The sequence below is a fragment of the Garra rufa genome, chromosome 6, assembly GCF_049309525.1.
Source record: "Garra rufa chromosome 6, GarRuf1.0, whole genome shotgun sequence".
Taxonomy (NCBI): domain Eukaryota; kingdom Metazoa; phylum Chordata; class Actinopteri; order Cypriniformes; family Cyprinidae; genus Garra; species Garra rufa.
The window spans coordinates 28,136,598-28,158,816 of NC_133366.1; the positions used below are offsets into that span (position 1 = coordinate 28,136,598).

The 22,219-nt window shown below is 43.7% G+C and overlaps 1 protein-coding gene and 1 long non-coding RNA gene across 2 annotated transcripts; one reads left to right on the forward strand and one right to left on the reverse strand.

Moving 5' to 3' along the window:
- Positions 1-9,121: 9,121 nt before the first annotated feature.
- Positions 9,122-22,202, reverse strand: LOC141337368 (nicotinamide N-methyltransferase-like). The gene is made up of 3 exons (XM_073843177.1): positions 21,925-22,202; positions 21,623-21,830; positions 9,122-9,839 (listed from the first exon to the last, which is right to left on the reverse strand). Exons 1-3 carry the CDS (start codon positions 22,082-22,084, stop codon positions 9,413-9,415), a joined length of 795 nt encoding a protein of 264 aa, XP_073699278.1. The 5' UTR covers positions 22,085-22,202; the 3' UTR covers positions 9,122-9,412.
- LOC141337379 (uncharacterized) lies at positions 18,793-20,834 on the forward strand. Its single transcript, XR_012355744.1, has 3 exons — positions 18,793-19,469; positions 19,894-19,994; positions 20,552-20,834. It is a non-coding gene; the product is annotated as an uncharacterized lncRNA (long non-coding RNA).
- Positions 22,203-22,219: the final 17 nt, after the last annotated feature.

Genomic DNA, 22,219 nt, shown 5'->3' on the forward strand with positions numbered 1-22,219 from the left:
CTGTGCTCAAAACGGTGTGTTAATAGACTTTGGCACATATCCATGCTTGGGTTTGAGTATAACTTTAGAGTCGTTAGGTCCAAACTCCATGCATGTCGCGCCCACGGAGAGCGCGTGCAAGTCTCCTACGCGCTTCACTGAAGCGAGCGCTAGGAGGAATATAGCCTAAAGAGACAGATATTTTAATTCAGCCGCCTGTAGTGGTTCGAATGGTCCGCCCTTCATAGCGTCCAGCACCACAGAAAGGTCCCACGTTGGGACTGAAGGCGGTCTGGGTGGATTTAATCTCTTAGCTCCTCTAAGGAAGCGTATGATTAAATCGTTCCTCCCTATTGACTGACCTAGCGTTGTCCTCGAGAACGCTGCTATGGCCGCCACATAAACTTTGAGCGTGGACGGGGACCTGCCCTTGTCCAGCAGCTCTTGTAGGAAGGAAAGTACATCTGTCACTCCACAGTCTGTGGGTGAAGATCCGCGGGCTGTGCACCAGTCCGCAAATATCGACCACTTCGAGACATAGAGCCGTCTAGTAGATGGAGCCCTAGCCTGTGTGATCGTTGATATCACTCCTGTGGGGAGTTCATCATATATTCCCTGGTGACCCATACATGAAGGGACCACAGCTCGGGGTGAGGGTGCCAAATCGCGCCGCCCGCCTGCGAGAGGAGGTCTCTCCTCACAGGTATTGGCCACGGTGCGATGCTCGTCATCTGCATCAGCGCTGGGAACCAAGGCTGGTTCCCCCAAAACGGCGCTATTAGCAGTATTGCACACCCTTCCTCCTTCACCCTCTCTATCACCTGAGGTAGGAGAGAGACTGGGGGAAAAGCATAAAGAGGACGGCGGGGCCACGCATGGGCTAGCGCTTCCTTGGCTTTGGAAAAGAATTCTAGACAATGAGCGTTGTCCTGAGATGTGAATAGATCTATCTCCGCTCTGCCGAATGTTTTCCATAATAGTTGCACCGTCTGAGGGTGCAGCGACCATTCGCCCGCCGGAACATTGTTCCTAGACAGTCTGTCTGGTCCTACATTTAGGGTCCCCCGCACGTGCGCTGCCCTCAGCGAGCGCAGGTTGCGATGAGCCCATACCAGAAGGCGTTCTGCAAGTGCATGTAGTTTTCTGGACCTGAGACCGCCCTGGCGATTTATGTAAGCCACTACCGATATGTTGTCGGAGCGGACTAATACATGATTTCCCTTCAATAAGGGAAGAAAATATGTCAGCGCATTCTCCACTGCCATCATTTCGAGGCAGTTGATATGCAGCGATTTCTCGCGTTCTGACCACTGGCCGAACGACGGTCTGCCGTCTAGCAGCGCTCCCCATCCCGAGGTGGACGCGTCCGTGGACACTACTTTCACCTTCGAGGGTCTCTCTAGAGTGACACCTGTTTGGTACCAGCCGGCTGTTCTCCACGGCATCAGGGCTGTAACGCATCTCTGATTGATCGTGAGACGGAGTCGACTGGACGCCCACGCTCGGCGCGGCACTCGCGCTCTCAGCCAGAACTGCAGTGGGCGCATGCAGAGCATCCCTAACTGTAGAACTGATGATGCTGAGGCCATAAGACCTAACACTCTTTGAAAGGTCTTGAGCGGGGCAGACTTGCTGCGGCAGAGCGCGCTCACTGCGCTCTGAACGTTCAGCGCGCACACTGACGAAAGCTTCGCTGTCATTGCCAGCGAGTCCACTTCTATGCCCAGGAAGGAGATATTCTGGCTGGGGTTCAGCGAGCTTTTCTCCCAATTGACTTTCAAACCCAAGTTCTCGAGGTGATCGAGTAACATGGTCGTGTGTTCCCTGAGCATTGAGTGAGATTGCGCTAAAATCAGCCAATCGTCCAAATAATTCAGTATTCGCACGCCTTTCTGTCTGAGCGGGGCGAGCGCTGCGTCCATGCACTTCGTAGATGTACGGGGTGCTAGGGACAAACCGAATGGCAGGACTGTGTACTGATAAGCTTGGCCCTCGAAGGCGAATCTCAAAAATCGCCTGTGACGCGACGCTATCTGTATTTGAAAATACGCGTCTTTCAGATCCACTGACACAAACCAGTCTCCTCGGCACACTTGTGCGAGGATTTTCTTGGTTGTGAGCATTCTGAACTTTCGCTTCACTAGCGCTTTGTTCAGTTGCCTTAGATCTAGTGGTCACTTCGGCTCGTAGCAGGTGTGCTGCATCTGCCTTTATCGTGGTCTCGACGCGCGCCGTGTAACGGCGAGGTCGTCGTCGAAACTGGAGCGAATAGCCTCTCTTTATAATGTCCAGCACCCATTTTGAGACCCCTGGGAGTTTTTCCCCTGCATCTATCATGTAATGCGAGGGGGTGGGTGCGAAGCGCGCTCCGATCTGTTACTAACGGAGCCGCTTCGGTGTCTGTGACATGCAAGGCTCGGGGTACGCTGACCGCGGGGACCGCTTTCTCTGTGTGTATATGTGGTTGCGTGGTAACGGCACATTTAACACACTCGATGCAGCTTTAAGCCGCGTAGACTGGGCGTCGTCCGGTTTACAGAGACCGTAAGACCTGCCTGATGTAATATCCCAGCAAACATTTGGACGTCCGATTACCGTTGAAAAGACGTCCCTCCGTCACGTCCCGTCATGGTTGAAAAATAGTTCCAAAATGAAAATCCAACCGACGTCTTTGACGTCATCTGACCGTGAATCACACGTCTTTTCTGCACGGTCCGTGCACGTCTAAAAATGTCCTCTTCTGGACGTTAATATGAGTCTCTGCTTAATTCAGGGGTTATATTCACCTAAACGTGCCTATACAACAGCCTAGTTTGTACAGTTGTAATAGGCAATTATTAAGGTTCTTAAAAGAGACAAATTCGCTCCAGTCGGACCTGAACGTCTTTATAACGTTGTCATGACGTCTAATTATAACAATGACACTTTTGTAATAATTTTTATTTTGCAAATCCCATGCAAACAGTACTGTAACCAATAAACACAAACAAAATTTAAAATAGTGAAAAAAATATCATTTTTTAAAATATATTGTGCAAAAACAATGCAAACAATATTACAATGTTTTAAACAACAATGTTAACCAAAATAATTTACAAGTAGTGAAATTTATTTATATATATATATATATATATATATATATATATATTAATTATTTTTATATTCCCCCCCCCCCTCCCCAGCTCTCTGTAAAGGTAATGCTCTCCCCTGCCAAGACTGGCTCCGCTGACCCATCGGACTCAGAGCTGCTATCTTCAGTCAAGGCATCAACTCTTGATCTTTGTCGTCTCCACTTCCTTTGACACTCAGACGAGATGTTAACAAATCTAAAAGTACAAAATACTTTAACATTTATATAAACTTACACGTCAAACATAATTTGCAGACCACAGCACGTTTATGAGATTCACCACTTAACTATTAAAAAAATAATAAAAACAGTAAGTACAAAATATGTTTTTGATGCTTTGTAAATATAATTGTATTTACATTACACTGGTTTAAATGTTAAATAGAGGTTTACATTCTATATGTGGACATGTATGGACAAATACATAAGACCAGAACAAATTTACAAACAAAAATTTGTATCAGCATAACTAATGCATTTCTGCAAAAGACGCTTGACGAGCAAATTTGTGGATTTATGGATTTTTATTTTTACTTTATTAAGAGATATTTCTGAGGCAGTGAACATGCATATGCCCACTTAATATTATAAAAAGTTCCATTAGGAAATGGAGTAAGAATTAGCAGTAACAAAGTTAAAAACTTAAGACCTGATTTTTGGATTGAATTTTTACTAAGTAAAACAGCTGTGGATTCAGGGCTAGACTGTGGCAAAGTAGTTTGTTTGTAAAACAAAGCAAAAGGCTAACTTGTAGCCAAACAGCTAAAATTTAGCCCAACCAATGTTTTAAAACTCTAAATTTGCCGATAATAATGCGCACATAAAGTTGTTTTATGCCAACAAATCTAAGTTTAAAAAACTCAAGCATAATAATACTGAAACTGTACTTACGCAATGGCAACTTTTTGCGTCCTTCTCTCCAGTCTCCTCGTGGTTGTGAAAAAAGAGGCTATGTCTTCATCTTGTGCTTTTTGGCGAACAGGTAAACCGAAAGGTAAATTTCCGCCACCTAGTGATCTGGAGTGAAATATGCTCGGTGTGAAGTCGGTGAAACTGTAGCGAATAGCCTCCTTTAATAATGTCCAGCACCCATTGTGAAACCCCTGGGAGCTTTTCCCATGCATTTACCTGTAACGCAAGGGGGTAGGTGCGAAGCGCGCTCCGATCTGTCAATAACGGAGTCGCTTCGGTGCGTTGTGACGCACGAGTGACTGTGACATTCGAGGCTCGGGGTACACTGACCACGGGGACTGCTATCTTTGTGTGTATATGTGGTTGCGTAGTAACGGGCACATTCAACACACTCAGCGCAGCCTTTAGCCGTGTAGACGGGGCGTCGTCCGGTTCGTTTTTACAGAAACCGTAAGACCTGCCTGATGTGATATGTGTGGGCACTCTGGGGTGGGCACATTTATCACATGTGAAGCGCAGCCGATTCGGGTCGACTTTATGTGCGCGGGTTTTGTATGACAGGATGTGCTCATGTGTATGTGCATGCGAGCTACACACAAAACACCTTCGGCTATGGCCGGAACACCCGAAAATACACTCCTTTGAGGATTTAATTGGGTAGCCGTGAGAACGGCTCTTGAGTGCAGACAAGCAGGCTGCAGCGCCGGCTTGATGACTGCGGATAACGCTGGAACAGCCACATTTCTTGGAGCTGAGCGAGCGAATACTTTCGGTGGGAGTCTGGCAGCCGCGGGACTCGCGCACCGGCGTTCAACACTCCAAACAGCGTTCGCCTGCATAGAGCGAACGCACTCCTGGTTTCGTTTTTACAGAAACCGGTTGACGTGCATAATGAGGTGTCTGTGAGCACTGTGAAGCGGGCACATTTAACACTCCAAAACAACGTTCGCCTGCATAGAGCGAATGCACTGCATAGAGTTAATGCACTGTTGGTTTCGTTTTTACAGAAACCAACAGTGCATAATGTGGTGTCTGTGGGCACTGTGAAGCGGGCACATTTACCACGTGTGACGCGCAATCGATCTGAGTCGATTTTATGTGCGCTGTGCTTGTGTGTAGAGATGAGCACTGGTTAGTGGGCATTCTTATGACACATGAAACACCAGCGGCCGTGGCCGGGACACCAGACAATACACTTTATTGGGGGTTTATCTGTGTAGCCGTGGGAATGACTTTTGTGTGCAGGCAAACGGGCGACGGAGCCGGTTTGTTGGCTGCAGAAAACACTGGAACAGTCACATTTCCTGGAACTGGACGAGCGAATAACTTTGGTGGGGGTCCGGCAACCGCGGGACTCGTACACCGTCGTTTTCCCAGTTGTGCTAGGACGATTTCGGAGGCTCAGGTTTCAACTCAATCCTGGGCCGCGGGCCGCGTCTGGCGGGGCGGCGGCCAGACGAGAAAAACGTCAGAAAGCGTTAACCACGGGTGCCTCTCAGCAACGGTGAGAGACCATGTTACGCAGCGCTGACGCGGCTAGGCGGCGGCGAAAGCGCGGCGAAGCAGGTTTGACGTCTGACGGCAAGCTTTAGAGGGGAGGGCCGACTTAGCACGCCGTCCAGCGGAGGGCAGACATAAGTGGGCTGCTATCGCCTCTTCTGAGCAGCATGCGCGTTCCCGCTTTGGCGGGAAACGGAAATCCTCTTCCTCCTTCATGGCCCCCCTCGTCAGCGGCGTCGATGGAAGCGGTGGCATACAGCGGCCGCTTTACGTCCGGAACAGAGGCTGACGAGGTCGATGAAGCAGGCGGGCGAACCGGCGAGCTTTGTCGGCTGGAGGAAGGGTCCGGGGCCCGCTGGGCACAGCGCTTTTTACGGCGCGACACCGCGCGGGCGGGGGAGCAGTCTCAGTGAAGAAGGCAAGGCAAGTCCTCAGAGTCGCCATTGGCATCTGCACGAGCCGTATGAAAGCATCTTTAAAAAGACACTTTGCTCTCTTAGAGAAACAGTGTGTATCGCAGCGGCGACACACACTGTAGATTAAAAAGGATTATAAAGGATATAGGCGCCGGAAAGCGCAGCAGGAAAGCACGGAAGCTCGTCCCGCTGAGATGCTTGCAGTCGACGGCGGCTTCTTCTCCGGCTCCAGCGATGCGTGAGCTTCGCTTGAAGGATGAAAAAATCAGAGTGTAGCTGCCTTCGAGCGATATTTATAGGCTTGGATCACGCCACTTTCGGCGGGAGATGACGTATTAGGCGCAAAATGCCCTCATTGGAGCTGGTTTCGCGCCAAGCCTCGCTCGATAGGTGCTGCAGTTGCTGCAGAGCAGCCAATAGGCACACAATACGCCTCGCCTATGTCTGCTCACTGCGGCAACGCGTTTTACATTAATACAAAATTAAGGATAATTTTTTGGCTTCAATATCTCTCGCGGAAAGGATTTTCCCCAAGCGTAAGCTTACGCTTACGCAGTACGAGAGACCTCTCGTAAGAGAACTGAACAGTATTTATATAATTTTTTTACCTTCTGATCCATGTCAACATTCAGCTGTATTGAGTGCGTTCACAACAGCCGGCGTGTGACGCGGCAACGTGATCTGCCATGGTAGATGTGTGCGTGGAAGTGATCTGTCTCGTGTAGACATTACTTGTGCTTATCCTGATTCTAGCAACTGATTAAAAACTAAAAGATTACGTTTCCTTGTGCAAACTCATCCAGGAGTGTTGACTTTTCACCAACTACATTGCCAGAGCACGTTGCTCAATACAGTTCAATGTTCCGGTGGATCAGAGGTAAATAATGATATAAATACTATTCCGTTTCTTGCACAGATCATTTTGTGTCTTAAGTTTACACCTCAGTGTATCACCACAAGCCGCATGGTTTTATTTGGTTTTGTCTGTGTATGTTTTTTTTTACTCTCAAAGATTTGGTGTCCATTGACTGCCATTATATGACAGGTCAGACTGCAACAGCGAATTTTTGCTTGTGTTCTACTGAAGAAACAAAGTCACCTACATTTGGGGGTAAGCATTTTTGGGTGAACTATCCCTTTAAGATAAAATCTACAAGACACGTCTTCAGAATGTTTGAATCTGTACTGAAAAGTTGAATCTCTTTAAGATCTCTTTTGTATGCACAAAACTTCAGCAGGTTTCTGTATTTACTGTATGAACTAACACCTTATCTATCTGTGATATCAAGCCATCAGAGTGTGAAGATGTTTTTGAGTGACTTTACAAGTCTCTTTAAAGGGATAGTTCACCTAAAAATGAAAATGTAATTATTTACTCAACCTCATTGTTCTTAAAGCCCATATGGAACATGAAATGTGAGCTTTTGAACCAATTTTTTGGCCACCAGTTTCAATATTTGTTAAAATAAACATATTTAAGCTGAAAATGGTTTGTAATTAGAGAAGTAGTGATTAAGTCAGGTGATGGAATTCAAAAAAACAGCCTAAATGAAGATGCAAAACCTTCCTTTTTTAAAAGGAAGTTAAAATGGACAGTAATCAATTGATCTGTAATATATAATGGAAAGAAGCAGGCTATGAAGTATTATCATCAATGAATGTCTATTTGAAATCTATGAGAGTCACGAATTTCTGCTAGAGAGCAAGAACCAGTCAGTTCATGATTTAATTGTACGTTTGGAACACTTATTCTGATGTAAAGCAGACTGTATCATTCAATTCAATTCAGTTTCATTTATAAAGCACATTTAAAATCAATGTAGTTGGTCAAAGCGCTGTACATAAAGTTGCAATTGAAATTATTCCACCCCCCAGAGACTGCATGGCTTTCATGTTGGGGCATCTTGCCGAATGAAGAACATAAAACGCTGACTTGATTATACTAAAATGAATTTAGATAGATAGATAGAGAATAAAAAGAAAATGAATGTTTTGTGTTTTGTGATGTGACCAAACTGAAACTTTTTGGACCCATGGATCAGCAGTATGTCTGGTGCAATAAAGGGCAAAACTTATGAGCAAATGAACACCATCTCCAAAGTCAAACATTGAGGTGGACCAATTCTGTTATATGGTTGTTTTACTGTAGCAAAATTTGGAAATCCTGACTGTATGAAGGACATCATACATTTTTTTTAAGTATCCGGCCATTTTGGCAAGAATTGTGATGCCTTTAGTGAAAGACTGAAGCTAATAATCAATGGACTTTCCTGCAGGACAAGTATACATCCAAATCTACGAATGCTTGGTTCAGGGATCAGTCATAGAATATTCTTAAGTGGCACGTTCAGACTCCTAATTTAATTCTCATTGAAAATATTTGATTGAATTTGAAGAAAGCAGTGGGCAAAGTGAAAACCAAAGATGATTTTCAGGTGAGGAATGGCCAAGATTGCAGTAGAGAGGTGTCAGAAGCTTCTAAGTGCTTCTAAGCAGTGTTTATTGGCGGTTTTAAAGAATAAAAGATTTTTCACCAAATTTGGGGGTTGAATAATTTTGGACATGAACGTTTAGAACTAATTCGATTTTTTTGTTATTATTATTCATCAACTAGCGTTTTCAGAATTACTCAAATGTGTATTAAACTTTCTCTAATAGTGTACTGATGCCTTTGTTGAATGGTTTGTACAAAATGTTGTTCTCTGCCACAAAATGCCTTGCAGGTCAAGGGGGTTGAATAATTTTGATGGCAACTGTAAAAGTGAAAAGCAAAATTAAAGCATGAAAACATAAACAAGTACAAATGATTAAAAAGCAAACGAAAAACCATGCGTTTTTAACATGGATTTGAATTCAGCTAACATAGAAGCAGTTTTGAAAGGTAATAATGCAAAGACTTGTTTCCCCAGTGTTGCAGGCGAGATTGTGGTACCAACAAAAGATGCCTATGACCTGGAGTCAATACTGTACAGTACAATACAATACAAGCTTGGTCTTGGTTTATTTCCAAGATACTTATACTTGGTTTATTTTCTTTGTGGTGTTAGTTGTATTGTTGTGGCTTTCAGTTATTAAAATTGTTTAGAGAGGAATGTTTGGATGAATTTAATATTGCCCAAGTGTACAGACAAAGCTCTCTTTTGTATTATTTGTGTAAAGAACAAATATCATGAAATAGATTGCATAGTAGTGTTTATTACTTAGAAAAATGTATTCATTAGTACATTTTAAAAAAAGCAAACATTTTAAACAAAATCAATGTTATGATCCCTCTTTTTAAAAGCCTTACATGATAAAACACAATAAAAGTTTTAAGAGTTATGCACTCAAAACTAATCTAAAATGCCAAATCTTCTACAGTGGATTTATTAATAAGCAGAAAAATCATAGGCTATAAAAAGGAATTTATTTTGGTGTGCTCTAGCTTTAAATACAACTGTTTTGTTGTATTATATAAATCTCTCTGTTTGCTTTCTCACTCAGAGGGTTTTCTCGCTACAAGATGAAAAACGGCCTCAAAGTCAGACACAGCGTTGTTCTGCCTGTCTTCTGCAGGCAGTATAGTAAACTCGTTGATTGAGAAGCCTAAACCACTGAGCACTTCCTTAATATTATCCTGACTCAGTCTAAGACAAGAAAAGAGCTGTTCATCCACCTTGTAGAAGCTTTCACCCAGAACACCTATCATGACCAAAAGTCCACCAGGACGCAGAAGTTTGGTCAGCCCATGTAAAGCACGACAGTATGTTTGGATGTCTTTACACGCTGCTTCCAGACACAGAGATGTAATGACACAGTCAGCTTGTTCCAGTGTGTGAGGATAGAATGGATTTTCCAACCGGACATCACATTGTAACACTTTTTTGATTCGTTTCTTCAGTGTAGCCTCCAATTCAGACGGGCTGCCATAAAATAAATAAATTAGAACAAAATACGAAAAAGTTTTAGGAACTTGGTGTGTAAAAATGTAGGCTCTCATATTTATAAATAGGTGTTTCTTTACACAGTTTTACTAGTGGAATTAGTTTAGTAGTGGAATTAGTTAGTAACTTGGTTATACAGTGCTATTAATCAATTAAGATGTTTTGAGAGTGAGTGTTTTTCTAAAAAAAAAAAAACAAGGCCAACATAGTTTGGAAGTCCATTTCTGCCACAAAAAAATTCCTAAGTATAATTCTGAGAAACTTTATATAAATATAAGATTTATAATGCAAGAAACTCTAATAAAACAATCAGAGAAAGGTAAGTTTGTATTGTGAGATGTAATTGTGAGGAAAACTGTAAACTTAGAATTCAGAAGAAAAAAGAAAAAAAAAGTTAAAATTGCAACACGTTATGTTAAACTCAGAATTCTAAGGGGAAACGTGAGAAAATGTGCAATTACCCTTTTAAAATGTGTTTGTTTGATTTATTATTGGTATTATTCTTATTATTTATCCTATGGCGGAAACGGGCTTCCATACCATAGCCTACTTTAAGAAACACCCAATATACCTGTCACGTATCTGTTCTATCCTGTCATCATGAACTCTTGCACCACACTTCATGGACTTCATTCCCCACAAGCCACTGCACTAATCACTGCATTCACCTGCTCTCACTTTACTGATTACCGCTCACAGCTGCACCTCATCACACTGACTGCATTTAAGCTTCTCACACACACAGCCACTCTGCGAAGTCTTATTGTTCCATCTGGTCATTATTTCCGAGCGTTTATTCCCGTGTTTGATTTCCTGTGTTTTTGATTCCTGGACTCCTTCCCGTGTTTTGATTCTCGCTGCCAGCCCCGACCTTTCTGCCTGTTTTGACCACGATTTCTGCCTGCCCCTTTGTGTTTGTTTGTTTTGTGTTACCTATTAAATGCTGCAACTGGATCCGCATGTCTCTGACCCTCCTTGTGACAGAAGACTTCGCCGCTACAAGGATCCAGCAGCTATTGTGGAGTTATCCGGTTCCAGCACGAACCCCACTGTACAGATCATGCGTCTCAAGCAGGGTGAGCGGACTATTGAGGAGTATACGATGGACTTCATCGAATTGGCTAATCAGTCTACTATGGATGATGGATGCCTAATGATCTTTTTCTGTGGAGGACTCTTAGAGCCATGGGCTTCACTCATGCCCATGATTGAACCTAACTGGACCTTGCAATATTATATGGATCTTGCTCTTTTGTTGTGTGGCTCTCCTTTTACTGTGGGAATTGTGGAGGAGGACCATCTTCCCACAGTAAGTTCCAGCTCAGAGCCACAGCATAAGATGTCTGCCAACCCAGAGCCTGTTCACAAGATGGCCGCCCTTCCTGAGCCTGTTGCCAGGATGGCTTCTGTTCCTGAGTTCCCGGCCAAGATGGCTGCCTCGCATGAGTCTGTAAGCAAGATGGCCTCCCTTCTAGAGTCTTTTCACAAGATGACCTCCCTTCTAGAGTCTGTTCGCAAAATGGCTGCCCTTCCAGAGTCTGCTCTCAAGATGGTCACCCTTCCAGAGCCATTGCACAAGATGGCTGCCCTTCCAGAGCCTCCGCTGGTTCAGCCCAGCCTTCCAGAGCCTCCGCTGGTTCCGCCCGGCCTTCCAGAGCCTCCGCTGGTCCCGCCCGGCCTTCCAGAGTCTCTGCTGGTCCCTCCCGGCCTTCCAGAGTCTCCGCTGGTTCCGCCCGGCCTTCCAGAGCCTCCGCTGGTTCCGCCCGGCCTTCCAGAGCCTCCGCTGGTTCCGCCCGGCCTTCCAGAGTCTCCGCTGGTCCCGCCCGGCCTTCCAGAGCCTCCGCTGGTTCCGCCCGGCCTTCCAGAGCCTCCGCTGGTTCCGCCCGGCCTTCCAGAGCCTCCGCTGGTTCCGCCCGGCCTTCCAGAGTCTCCGCTGGTTCCGCCCGGCCTTCCAGAGCCTCCGCTGGTCCCGCCCGGCCTTCCAGAGTCTCCGCTGGTTCCGCCCGGCCTTCCAGAGCCTCCGCTGGTTCCGCCCGGCCTTCCAGAGTCTCCGCTGGTTCAGCCCGGCCTTCCAGAGCCTCCGCTGGTTCCATCCAGTCGTCCTGAGATTCCTGTCTGCCCGGTTCTGGTCACGGAGCTCATGCATGGACTGTTCCCACCCACCCTCCCTGCTGCTCCAGTCCCGCCACCTCTGTCTCCTGACAGTCCCTCTGCTCACCCACATCCCACCTTCGGTGCAGAGGACTTGCCGTAGGACTGCCAGTCTCCATCGGTGTCCAGACTGAAGGACCCCTCACCATCACCTCCAGTCTCAGAGTCCTGGACTCCACCTCGGCCCTCCGACCCTGCGGCTCCACCCCGGCTCTGTGCTCCCTCGTCTCCGTTGTCGGCCGTCGGCCCACCAGCTCCTCCGGGCTCCGCTGCGTACCTCCGGACCTCCATCTCCGCCGGGGTCGCCAGAGCCTTGGGTTCCGCCTTGGTCCTCCGGATCCTCTGTGTCGCCCAGGACCATCGACTCTCCAGTTTCGCCTCGGGCTCCACCGGCGCCACCTCCGTCGGTCGGCCCCAGGCAGGAGCCAACCCTTCCTCCACCATGGCTTCTCCCTCCGTCGGCTCCGCCTCAGTTCGTGGTTCCAGTACCCCTACATGGACCTGGCCCTCCATCCCTCCCCCTGTTCCGCCTCCGCTCCACCACCCTCCTGGTTGTATTAGGTGGTTAGAGTGTCTGGAAGCCGCTCCTTGGGGAGGGGCTCTGTCACGTATCTGGTCTATCCTGTCATCATGAACTCTTGCACCACACTTCATGGACTTCATTCCCCACAAGCCACTGCACTAATCACTGCATTCACCTGCTCTCACTTTACTGATTACCGCTCACAGCTGCACCTCATCACACTGACTGCATTTAAGCTTCTCACACACACAGCCACTCTGCGAAGTCTTATTGTTCCATCTGGTCATTATTTCCGAGCGTTTATTCCCGTGTTTGATTTCCTGTGTTTTTGATTCCTGGACTCCTTCCCGTGTTTTGATTCTTGCTGCCAGCCCCGACCTTTCTGCCTGTTTTGACCACGATTTCTGCCTGCCCCTTTGTGTTTGTTTGTTTTGTGTTACCTATTAAATGCTGCAACTGGATCCGCACGTCTCTGACCCTCCTTGTGACAATACCAAGGATGTAGAACATGTCCCTACCAATAATGCGATCGCAACTTTAACTTAATGCTGTTAACCCTCAAGCATCCTTTGTAAAACAGCCCTTAATTGGTCTTCCGTAGACAAATTTGGACACAAAGGTCTCAGGAGTGTTCCCAAAAATGTCACATCACTGTCTTCGGTCAAATAAAAACTATCAATTTATGCAATTTTGGGGTGATTTTTGGTGCTTTTATTTTATTTATTTACCTCTTAAAATTTTATGTAAAAAAATGTTTTATTTTATTTTTTATTTAATATTTATTTTACTTAAGTAAAATTAATGAATTAATAATAATAAAAAAAAAATCTTTCCAGTAAGTTCAGACAGCCAATACCTACAAATCTTTTGACTTTGGTGACATTTGATGACATATGATGGCATAAAAATATCAAAAATATAATTTACTCCATGGCTGCATATAGGCTAGAAATCTATAAACCATTGTTGTAACAAACTTAACATCCTAAGTTTTAGAGTTTAAAAGTTTAAAATTGTAGAGTAAAAAAAAAAAACATTTGTTTTGGGTGAGACTATATACAAAGATGCCAAAATATGCTTTCCATGCTATAAGGAAAAGACAAAGTAGGAGACAGAGAAATTAATAAGAAAGTAAAATGGTACCAAATGTTACCAAACAGGTAAAATAAACAATAAACCTAGCAAGTAGCATTTTTTTACATGTTTTATCTTGTGGTAGGACTTCTTTGTTTCTGTATGTGCGAGTGACTTGGATTGAAAATCTTTCCAGTAAGTTCAGACAGCCAAAACCTACAAATCTTTTGACTTTGGTGACATTTGATGACATATGATGGCATAAAAATATCAAAAATATAATTTACTCCATGATTTACTGATTTACTCCATGGCTGCATATAGGCTAGAAATCTATAAACCATTGTTGTAACAAACTTAACATCCTAAGTTTTAGAGTTTAAAAGTTTAAAATTGTAGAGTAAAAAAAAAAAAAAAAAAAAAAAAAAAAAAACATTTGTTTTGGGTGAGACTATATACAAAGATGCCAAAATATGCTTTCCATGCTATAAGGAAAAGACAAAGTAGGAGACAGAGAAATTAATAAGAAAGTAAAATGGTACCAAATGTTACCAAACAGGTAAAATAAACAATAAACCTAGCAAGTAACATTTTTTTACATGTTTTATCTTGTGGTAGGACTTCTTTGTTTCTGTATGTGCGAGTGACTTGGATTGAATTTGTTTTAATTTTTATAAAACTCTCTATTATCTATTATTAGGCTCATTCAATGCTTTGTTTGTATGTGTAGTGTTTGCTCCATTGACAATATTGTATAGACTAACCCCTTTATTTATTTGTATGTATGATCTGCATTGTGTTGGATTTATTTTTACTGGACAAATTAAAAAAAAAATGCTCTAAATTATAGTATTTCCCATTAATTTTATAAAGGTGCACACTTTTGTCCATGGAGAAATTAAGTTTTAATTTAATTAAAATATATATATATTTTTTTTCAACCACATTCTTGCACCGCTCAGATTAAGGAAACTATTCAAAATAAAACTAAAAATGGTTTTGCCCAAATTTGTCCCGAAGGATTCTTGAGGATTAAACTGAATGTACAAAGCAAACAGTTAGCTGAAAAATCTAAAAATAAAAAAAAATAAAAAAAAAAGGTCAGTTCAGTCAGTCAGATTGTCATGTATCTGGTCTGTCTTCTCATCATGAACTCTTGCACACACATTCTGGACTGCAATCTCCATAAGCCACTGCACCAATCACTGCACACAGCTGCTCCTTGTTTCCCACTGAACTGATTGCTGCACACACCTGTTTCACATTTACCCACATGCATTTAAGCCACAGACGCACACACTTCCTTGCGAGGTCTTATCGTTCCATATGGTCGTAATTCTAAGCGTTTTTCTCTGTGTTGGATTATCTGTGTATGACTCTGGACTGTGTACCCCGTTGACGATTCCTGCTTCCTGCCATTGCGACCATTCCCTGTCTATCGAACTGTTTCCCGGTGATTATTCTGGCCTGTTGACGATTCTAAATAAATGCTGCAAATGGATCCGCACGTCTCAGTCTGACCCTCCTTGTGACAGAAGACCTCGCCACTACAAGGATCCAGCAGCTTTACTCTCCAGCATCACAATATGGACCCGCATGAGTCTGTAAGCAAGATGGCCTCCCTTCTAGAGTCTCTTGACAAGATGACCTCCCTTCTAGACTCTGTTTGCAAAATGGCTGCCCTTCCAGAGTCTGCTCTCAAGATGGGCCCCCTTCCAGAGCCATTGCACAAGATGGCTGCTCTTCCAGAGTCTCCGCTGGAGACGCCCAGCCCTCCTGAGTCTCCGCTGGGGTCGTCCAGTTCTCCAGAGCCTCCGCTGGTTCAGCCCGTCCTTCCAGAGCCTCCGCTGGTTCAGCCCAGCTTTCCAGAGCCTCCGCTGGTTCAGCCCAGCCTTCCGGAGCCTCCGCTGGTTCAGCCCGTCCTTCCAGAGCCTCCGCTGGTTCAGCCCAGCTTTCCAGAGCCTCCGCTGGTTCAGCCCAGCCTTCCGGAGCCTCCGCTGGTCCCGCCCGGCCTTCCAGAGCCTCCGCTGGTCCCGCCCGGCCTTCCAGAGCCTCCGCTGGTCCCGCCCGGCCTTCCAGAGCCTCCGCTGGTTCAGCCCGGCCTTCCAGAGCCTCCGCTGGTTCAGCCCGGCCTTCCAGAGCCTCCGCTGGTTCAGCCCGGCCTTCCAGAGCCTCCGCTGGTTCAGCCCGGCCTTCCAGAGCCTCCGCTGGTTCCGCCCGGCCTTCCAGAGACTCCGCTGGTTCCGCCCAGCCTTCCAGAGACTCCGCTGGTTCCGCTCAGCCTTCCAGAGACTCCGCTGGTTCCGCCCAGTCTTCCAGAGACTCCGCTGGTTCAGCCCTGCCTTCCAGAGACTCCGCTGGTTCAGCTCTGCCTTCCAGAGCCTCCGCTGGTTCCGCCCAGCCTTCCAGAGACTCCGCTGGTTCCATCCAGTCGTCCTGAGATTCCTGTCTGCCCAGTTCTGGTCACGGAGCTCATGCATGGACTGTTCCCACCCACCCTCCCTGCTGCTCCAGTTCCGCCACCTCTGTCTCCTGACAGTCCCTCTGCTCACCCACATCCCACCTTCGGTGCAGAGGACTTGCCGTGGGACTGCCAGTCTCCATCGGTGTCCAGACTGAAGGACCCCTCACCATCACCTCCAGTCTCAGAGTCCTGGACTCCACCTCGGCCCTCCGACCCTGCGGCTCCACCCCGGCTCTGTGCTCCCTCGTCTCCGTTGTCGGCCGTCGGCCCACCAGCTCCTCCGGACTCCATCGTCTCTCCGGCTGCGCCTCGTCACTCCGTCCTGCCGGCTCTGTGGACCTCCTCCCTCCCGTGGGCACAGCCTCGATCCTCTGTCACTCCGGCTCCGCTGCGTACCTCCGGACCTCCATCTCCGCCGGGGTCGCCAGAGCCTTGGGTTCCGCCTTGGCCCTCCGGATCCTCTGTGTCGCCCAGGACCATCGACTCTCCGGTTCCGCCTCGGGCTCCACCGGCTCCACCTCCGTCGGTCGGCCCCATGCAGGAGCCAACCCTTCCTCCATCATGGCTTCTCCCTCTGTCGGCTCCGCCTCAGTTCGGGGTTCCAGTACCCCTACATGGACCTGGCCCTCCATCCCTCCCCCTGTTCCGCCTCCGCTCCACCACCCTCCAGGTTGTATTATGTGGTTCGAGCGTCTGGAAGCCGCTCCTTGGGGAGGGGCTCTGTCATGTATCTGGTCTGTCTTCTCATCATGAACTCTTGCACACACATTCTGGACTGCAATCCCCATAAGCCACTGCACCAATCACTGCACACAGCTGCTCCTTGTTTCCCACTGAACTGATTGCTGCACACACCTGTTTCACATTTACCCACATGCATTTAAGCCACAGACACACACACTTCCTTGCGAGGTCTTATCGTTCCATATGGTCGTAATTCTAAGCGTTTTTCTCTGTGTTGGATTATCTGTGTATGACTCTGGACTGTGTACCCCGTTGACGATTCCTGCTTCCTGCCATTGCGACCATTCCCTGTCTATCGAACTGTTTCCCGGATTACCTACGTTGTTCCTGTTTTCTGGTGATTATTCTGGCCTGTTGACGATTCTAAATAAATGCTGCAAATGGATCCGCACGTCTCAGTCTGACCCTCCTTGTGACACAGATACTGTTCGTTACAGCAACAGTAGTGTTTTCTTTCAGAATTATCCTGGGTCCAGTTCGATTTATATTAAAATAAAGTAATTTTAATTTATTAATGAGACACCCAGCGCTCTGATGCTGCTGTAAAGTTGTTGGTTTATAAAATCAAAATTGTGCAATTACCCAGCAAACATTGGTCCGACGGCGACGTCCTGTCCCTGGCCAAAAATAGTCGCGGTAGGACGACAAAATATGCAAAAAAATTTAACACAAAATATTTCTTAAAAATGCATTCAGATGCATTTGTACATGTCTACAATTATATGTGGTTGCATGTAAAGTTGTTACTTTGACTTTTAGCTGAGTGTAGTTCAAAATATACCCGGTTGTGAAAGGACGTCCAGCAGGTGACGTCTTTTACACGTGTATTTATAGTCCATCGTCAACCTCTTTAAAATCCTTATGAAATATGCAAAAGCAATTGTGCTTACATTCACATTGGCATACTACAGTAATTAATTTAAGTGCCCAAAGTAGTTTCTTAAGAGGTTGTTAATAGACGTCCACTGACGTCCTTTAAACGTTTAGTAAGACCCATGCAAACCAGCACGGAAATCTTTATTTAAAAAACTTCCATTTGTTTTACATCTTGTTTTATGTCAAATTCTATTCACAAATTGCTTGTAGTTAAGTGTGAAATCACTGCATTTAGGCTACCCATTATTCCACCAGTTTCCCATACATTGCAATATGATTTAATTATTTCGTTTTTAATTATTAAATATATATAGGCTATATACATAAGTTATTCATAAAGTCACAATTTAAAGTCTGAGCTGGATGCAAAAACTGCTGCCAAGATGTTGTTACAAATCTCCCGATATGGTGTCTCTATAGCAGATTATCTCGAGATATGACAGCTTGTATACTCAAAATTCCAGATCAATAGGTGGCGGTAATGCATCTTTTTATGCTGGTTTGGCAAAATCGCCAAAAACACCAGAAGAAGAGGAGTGAGCCGTAAACGTACAGGAGGAGAGAGTTTTTTGAGTTTACAAATCATTAAAAATTCATCGATGGGTGAGTACATTTTGAGGTATTTTATTAATGTATTTTATTTTTACTTGTTTTACTCGGAGGAACCAAAAGCAAGTATAAGCACACTGTCAAGTTAAATTAAGTTGGGCTAAAGTTAGCTAGTATGCTAAAAGGTAATGTTTAATGCTATGGTCTTTTTTAACCCTAAAAAGAAACTCATCTGTGGCAAAATAAAAAGTTTATGAAATTTAAAAGTTGAAGTAGCCAGCTTTCGAATATTTTTAAGTTTTCTCAATTTGTTGTTTTATGTGTAAGCATTATCACAGAATGTTAAAGTGTGTTTGTGTTAATGACTTGTATGAGATATATTAAAAATTATATATTCAGTATACTATATGCATTGACACACACACACACACACACACACACATATATATATATATATATTTTTTTTTTTTCTTTATTATTAGGCAAGCTAAAGGAAAAAAAAACAATAGTTAAATGTATATATGTACTTTGATATCAATGACATGCAGCACATAAGAGCACATCGGTTGATTAAACATGTTTAAAGATTAAATTAAAAAGTACTACTCAGATGTAGCATTCTGAAAGTTTATTTCTGAAAATAAATGCAATGGAAAAACTGTGATATGTTAAAACTGTAGGAGGAGCTCAGGAATAATTCACTGAAATCTGTAAATTAATTTGAGCATGGCTGACTTCAATAAGTGCTTTAAAAGTATTTTGTAATTTCAGATTTGCTAAACATGTCCTCTGACTATCAAAGAAAGTGGAGATGTCGAAAGGCACGATTTGATGCCTTAGCGGAAGAGGACAGCAGCTCAGAATCCGAGGGTACAGTGGAGCCTGCCTTGGTGTTTTACAATTTCAAATAGGTGGAACCAGATAATTACCCCATGCCATCAGAAAGTAAGGAATATTATATGGTGTTTGAAACGCAGGTCATTTATGGGAAATTCATTAAAGCAAAGTTTGCAAACAGTCAGTTTGTAAATCTTTTATTAGAGGTACAAGTAGTTGTTTATCGATAATCTAATGCCAATATCGATACCATTGTTTTTGTTTGCTGTCAATTCTGTCTTGCTCTTGAGTTTTCAAAACATTATTACATTATTTTGATTGTGGTGTCACTTTTAGGTTCAGCAACTGTCCAGAGTTGGCCGAATGTCAGTCAGAGACTGTGTATGAACAGGTATGTATTTACCTAGCATTGTTTGTGTGTTTTGCTGTGTCGTATCTCAGAAAAAAATGACAATAGTAACAGTATCCACAATAATAACCTCAACCTTTGGTAATACTATAATTCTGTCACACACTATATCTACTTATATAATTGCCTGTTTTTGTGTTGAAGTTGTAATGTCTGTGCTAAATCAGGTTGTTCGTAGGACTTAAAACAAGATATAAAAACATAATGTTAGTGTAAGAAATGAATGAGTCATTACTTGTCACAAAAACTTTGGATAGGGATAGAGCACTTATTACATGATAGAGAGTGGTTGTGAAAGTGTATGTTTTAACACTGCATGCAATTGGCAAGCTGCACAGTACTGCTAATTTGTAATACTGATCTTACAATGCATTTTAATATTATGACTGAATCGTTTATTTCGCAGAATCATGTCAAATGCCTTAATGGCAAAATTCAACATGCAGGGTGGTGGCCAGCTGGAAAAGGCTGCATTCAAGGCTACACCTTTATATAATATAATACAAGGTAATTTGTGACACATCGTATGTTCCTTGTGTCTTATTTAAAAGACCTGTTTTTATCAGGAATGTCCAAACGCATAATTAACATGTTTTAGTCCCGGTGTTCTCATATGTGGACATGTATGAAATCAACATCCTGCATCACGAATTAAGTCGTCACTTTGTTTTGAAATGCATAACATTTTTGAGATGTTGATTCATGACACACAGTTTAAAAATTAGACAAATTTAAATAATTACAAATTATCTTATTTCCATAAGAGTGTCACTACATTACTTTTAGACTTTTTGAAGACTAAGAAGAGGGAGTGATCCTGGTGAAACATTCAATCATTTGGTATCTCAGAGAAGCTCTCAATACTGTGACATGTAGAGTGTCAGAGAAATCCACTAAAATATAATGTTCTCATGTTACTCATATCACAGGTTAATGTGTTCATGAAATGGATGGGAAAAGTCTTGTTCGACTGCATTGTACAATTAGTTTGATAGATAAAAACACTTTCAAAATAAGTGCTTGTTTAACTTTTTGCTTTTTACATTCATATTTTCTTCCCTCAGATGCTGTGAAGAGGTGGAACCCCAATTCAACGGAATCGGAAATTGATGGCGCTATGGCTGAACATCTAAAACATGCTCCAGGAAGAGCAGGGGGTGGGGGTTATAAAAAATAAGTTTTCGGGTGAAAAAGATGTGGGAGATATTTGTGACAGCTCAATTCCTTAAATTTAGTTATGAAACTGAATTTGTTTCGTGATGAACATGTTAATTTTTCCTGTTTCCCTGGTGAATTTGTATTAAAACCATAAAATAAATGTGATAAATAAATTGTGACTTTAGTTCATCCCGTTATCTTTGATCATTTGTAATGAACTACTAAAATGTTAATAATATAACACTTTATTTTACAGTGACCTTGTTACATGTAGTTACTGTAATAACTATAAATTATGCATAATTGCATGTATCAAACCTTAACCTTATATTCAGATGCAGTTAATTATATTAAGTACTTAAATGTATAAGTAAATAATGTGTTGTTTGATCTACACGTGATTATAACGTGTTATATCTAGACGTTTCGGTATGACTGGGCCGATTTTGGCCCTTTTTAGAACCTTTGTCAAGTTTAGATGTGTAAACGTCAAAATCGCCTGTTTACGATTTAACACAATTAGTGTATGATTATTTTATAAGCAGGCTTATATGCCTACACTTATGCATAAACACACCATATAAACATCCAGAAGAAGACTAATTCTGACGTCCAGGGACGCGCTGAAGAGACGTGGAATTCACGGCCAGAAGAGACGTGGAATTCACGGCCAGAAAAGACGTCGGTTCAACTTCCATTTTGGAACTATTTTTCAACCATGACGGGACGTGTCGGACGGACGTCTTTTCAACGGTCATTACACGTCCAAATGTTTGCTGGGTACTGTCTGTTAAACATATTAACATTAGAAAAACTCTGTTAATGGAGTATGAATATGTTGGCTACCATAAGCTTTAAATAAAGACTTTTAATGACATGAAACTGCGGTCAAAGTTCAATCATAAATGCTAAAATAATTGGGTGGTTGGGCGCTGGGTGTCCACGCCAATGTCAAAAGCAATAATATAGAAATATACCTTTTCCTCTCCAGTTCACAGACGTACTGCAGCACAGGTTTCCAATCTAAACTGTCTTCTTGATTTTTTAGCCACTTTTCAATTTCTCTGCAATTGGCACTTGAGAAATCAGACAGCACGATCTCGTCATAATGGTCACACGCACTTAGGACGCTGTGGATAGATGGACCACTGCCCACATCGACCAGCAGCTTGCCTTTATGTTCTCCTTCAAAACAAACATTTGTGCCCAAATTATTTAGGAAAAATAGAACATCTAGACATAGAACATAGTGTGTTATTGATTGATAGGGATTGCTTACCCGCTGAGAAAACTCTGCTAAGGCATCTCAAAACGAAAGTAAGTAAATTATTCTCGTCAGCGTGACCGCTTGAGCAGGAATAAAAATTCTTCACATACGCTCGCGAGTCAAAATGCACCTCATAGAACTCTCCCTCAGTGAAGGTCGTGAATTTACTCATAATTAGCCAACAACACGTATTATATGAATATAACTTTAAATAAACTACGACTGTGCTGTAAATATTGTAAGAGCAAACTATCCTGTTGTTACTGGAACAGCGAAGGCGCAAATATGGTTTCCAGCCTTGCGCAAC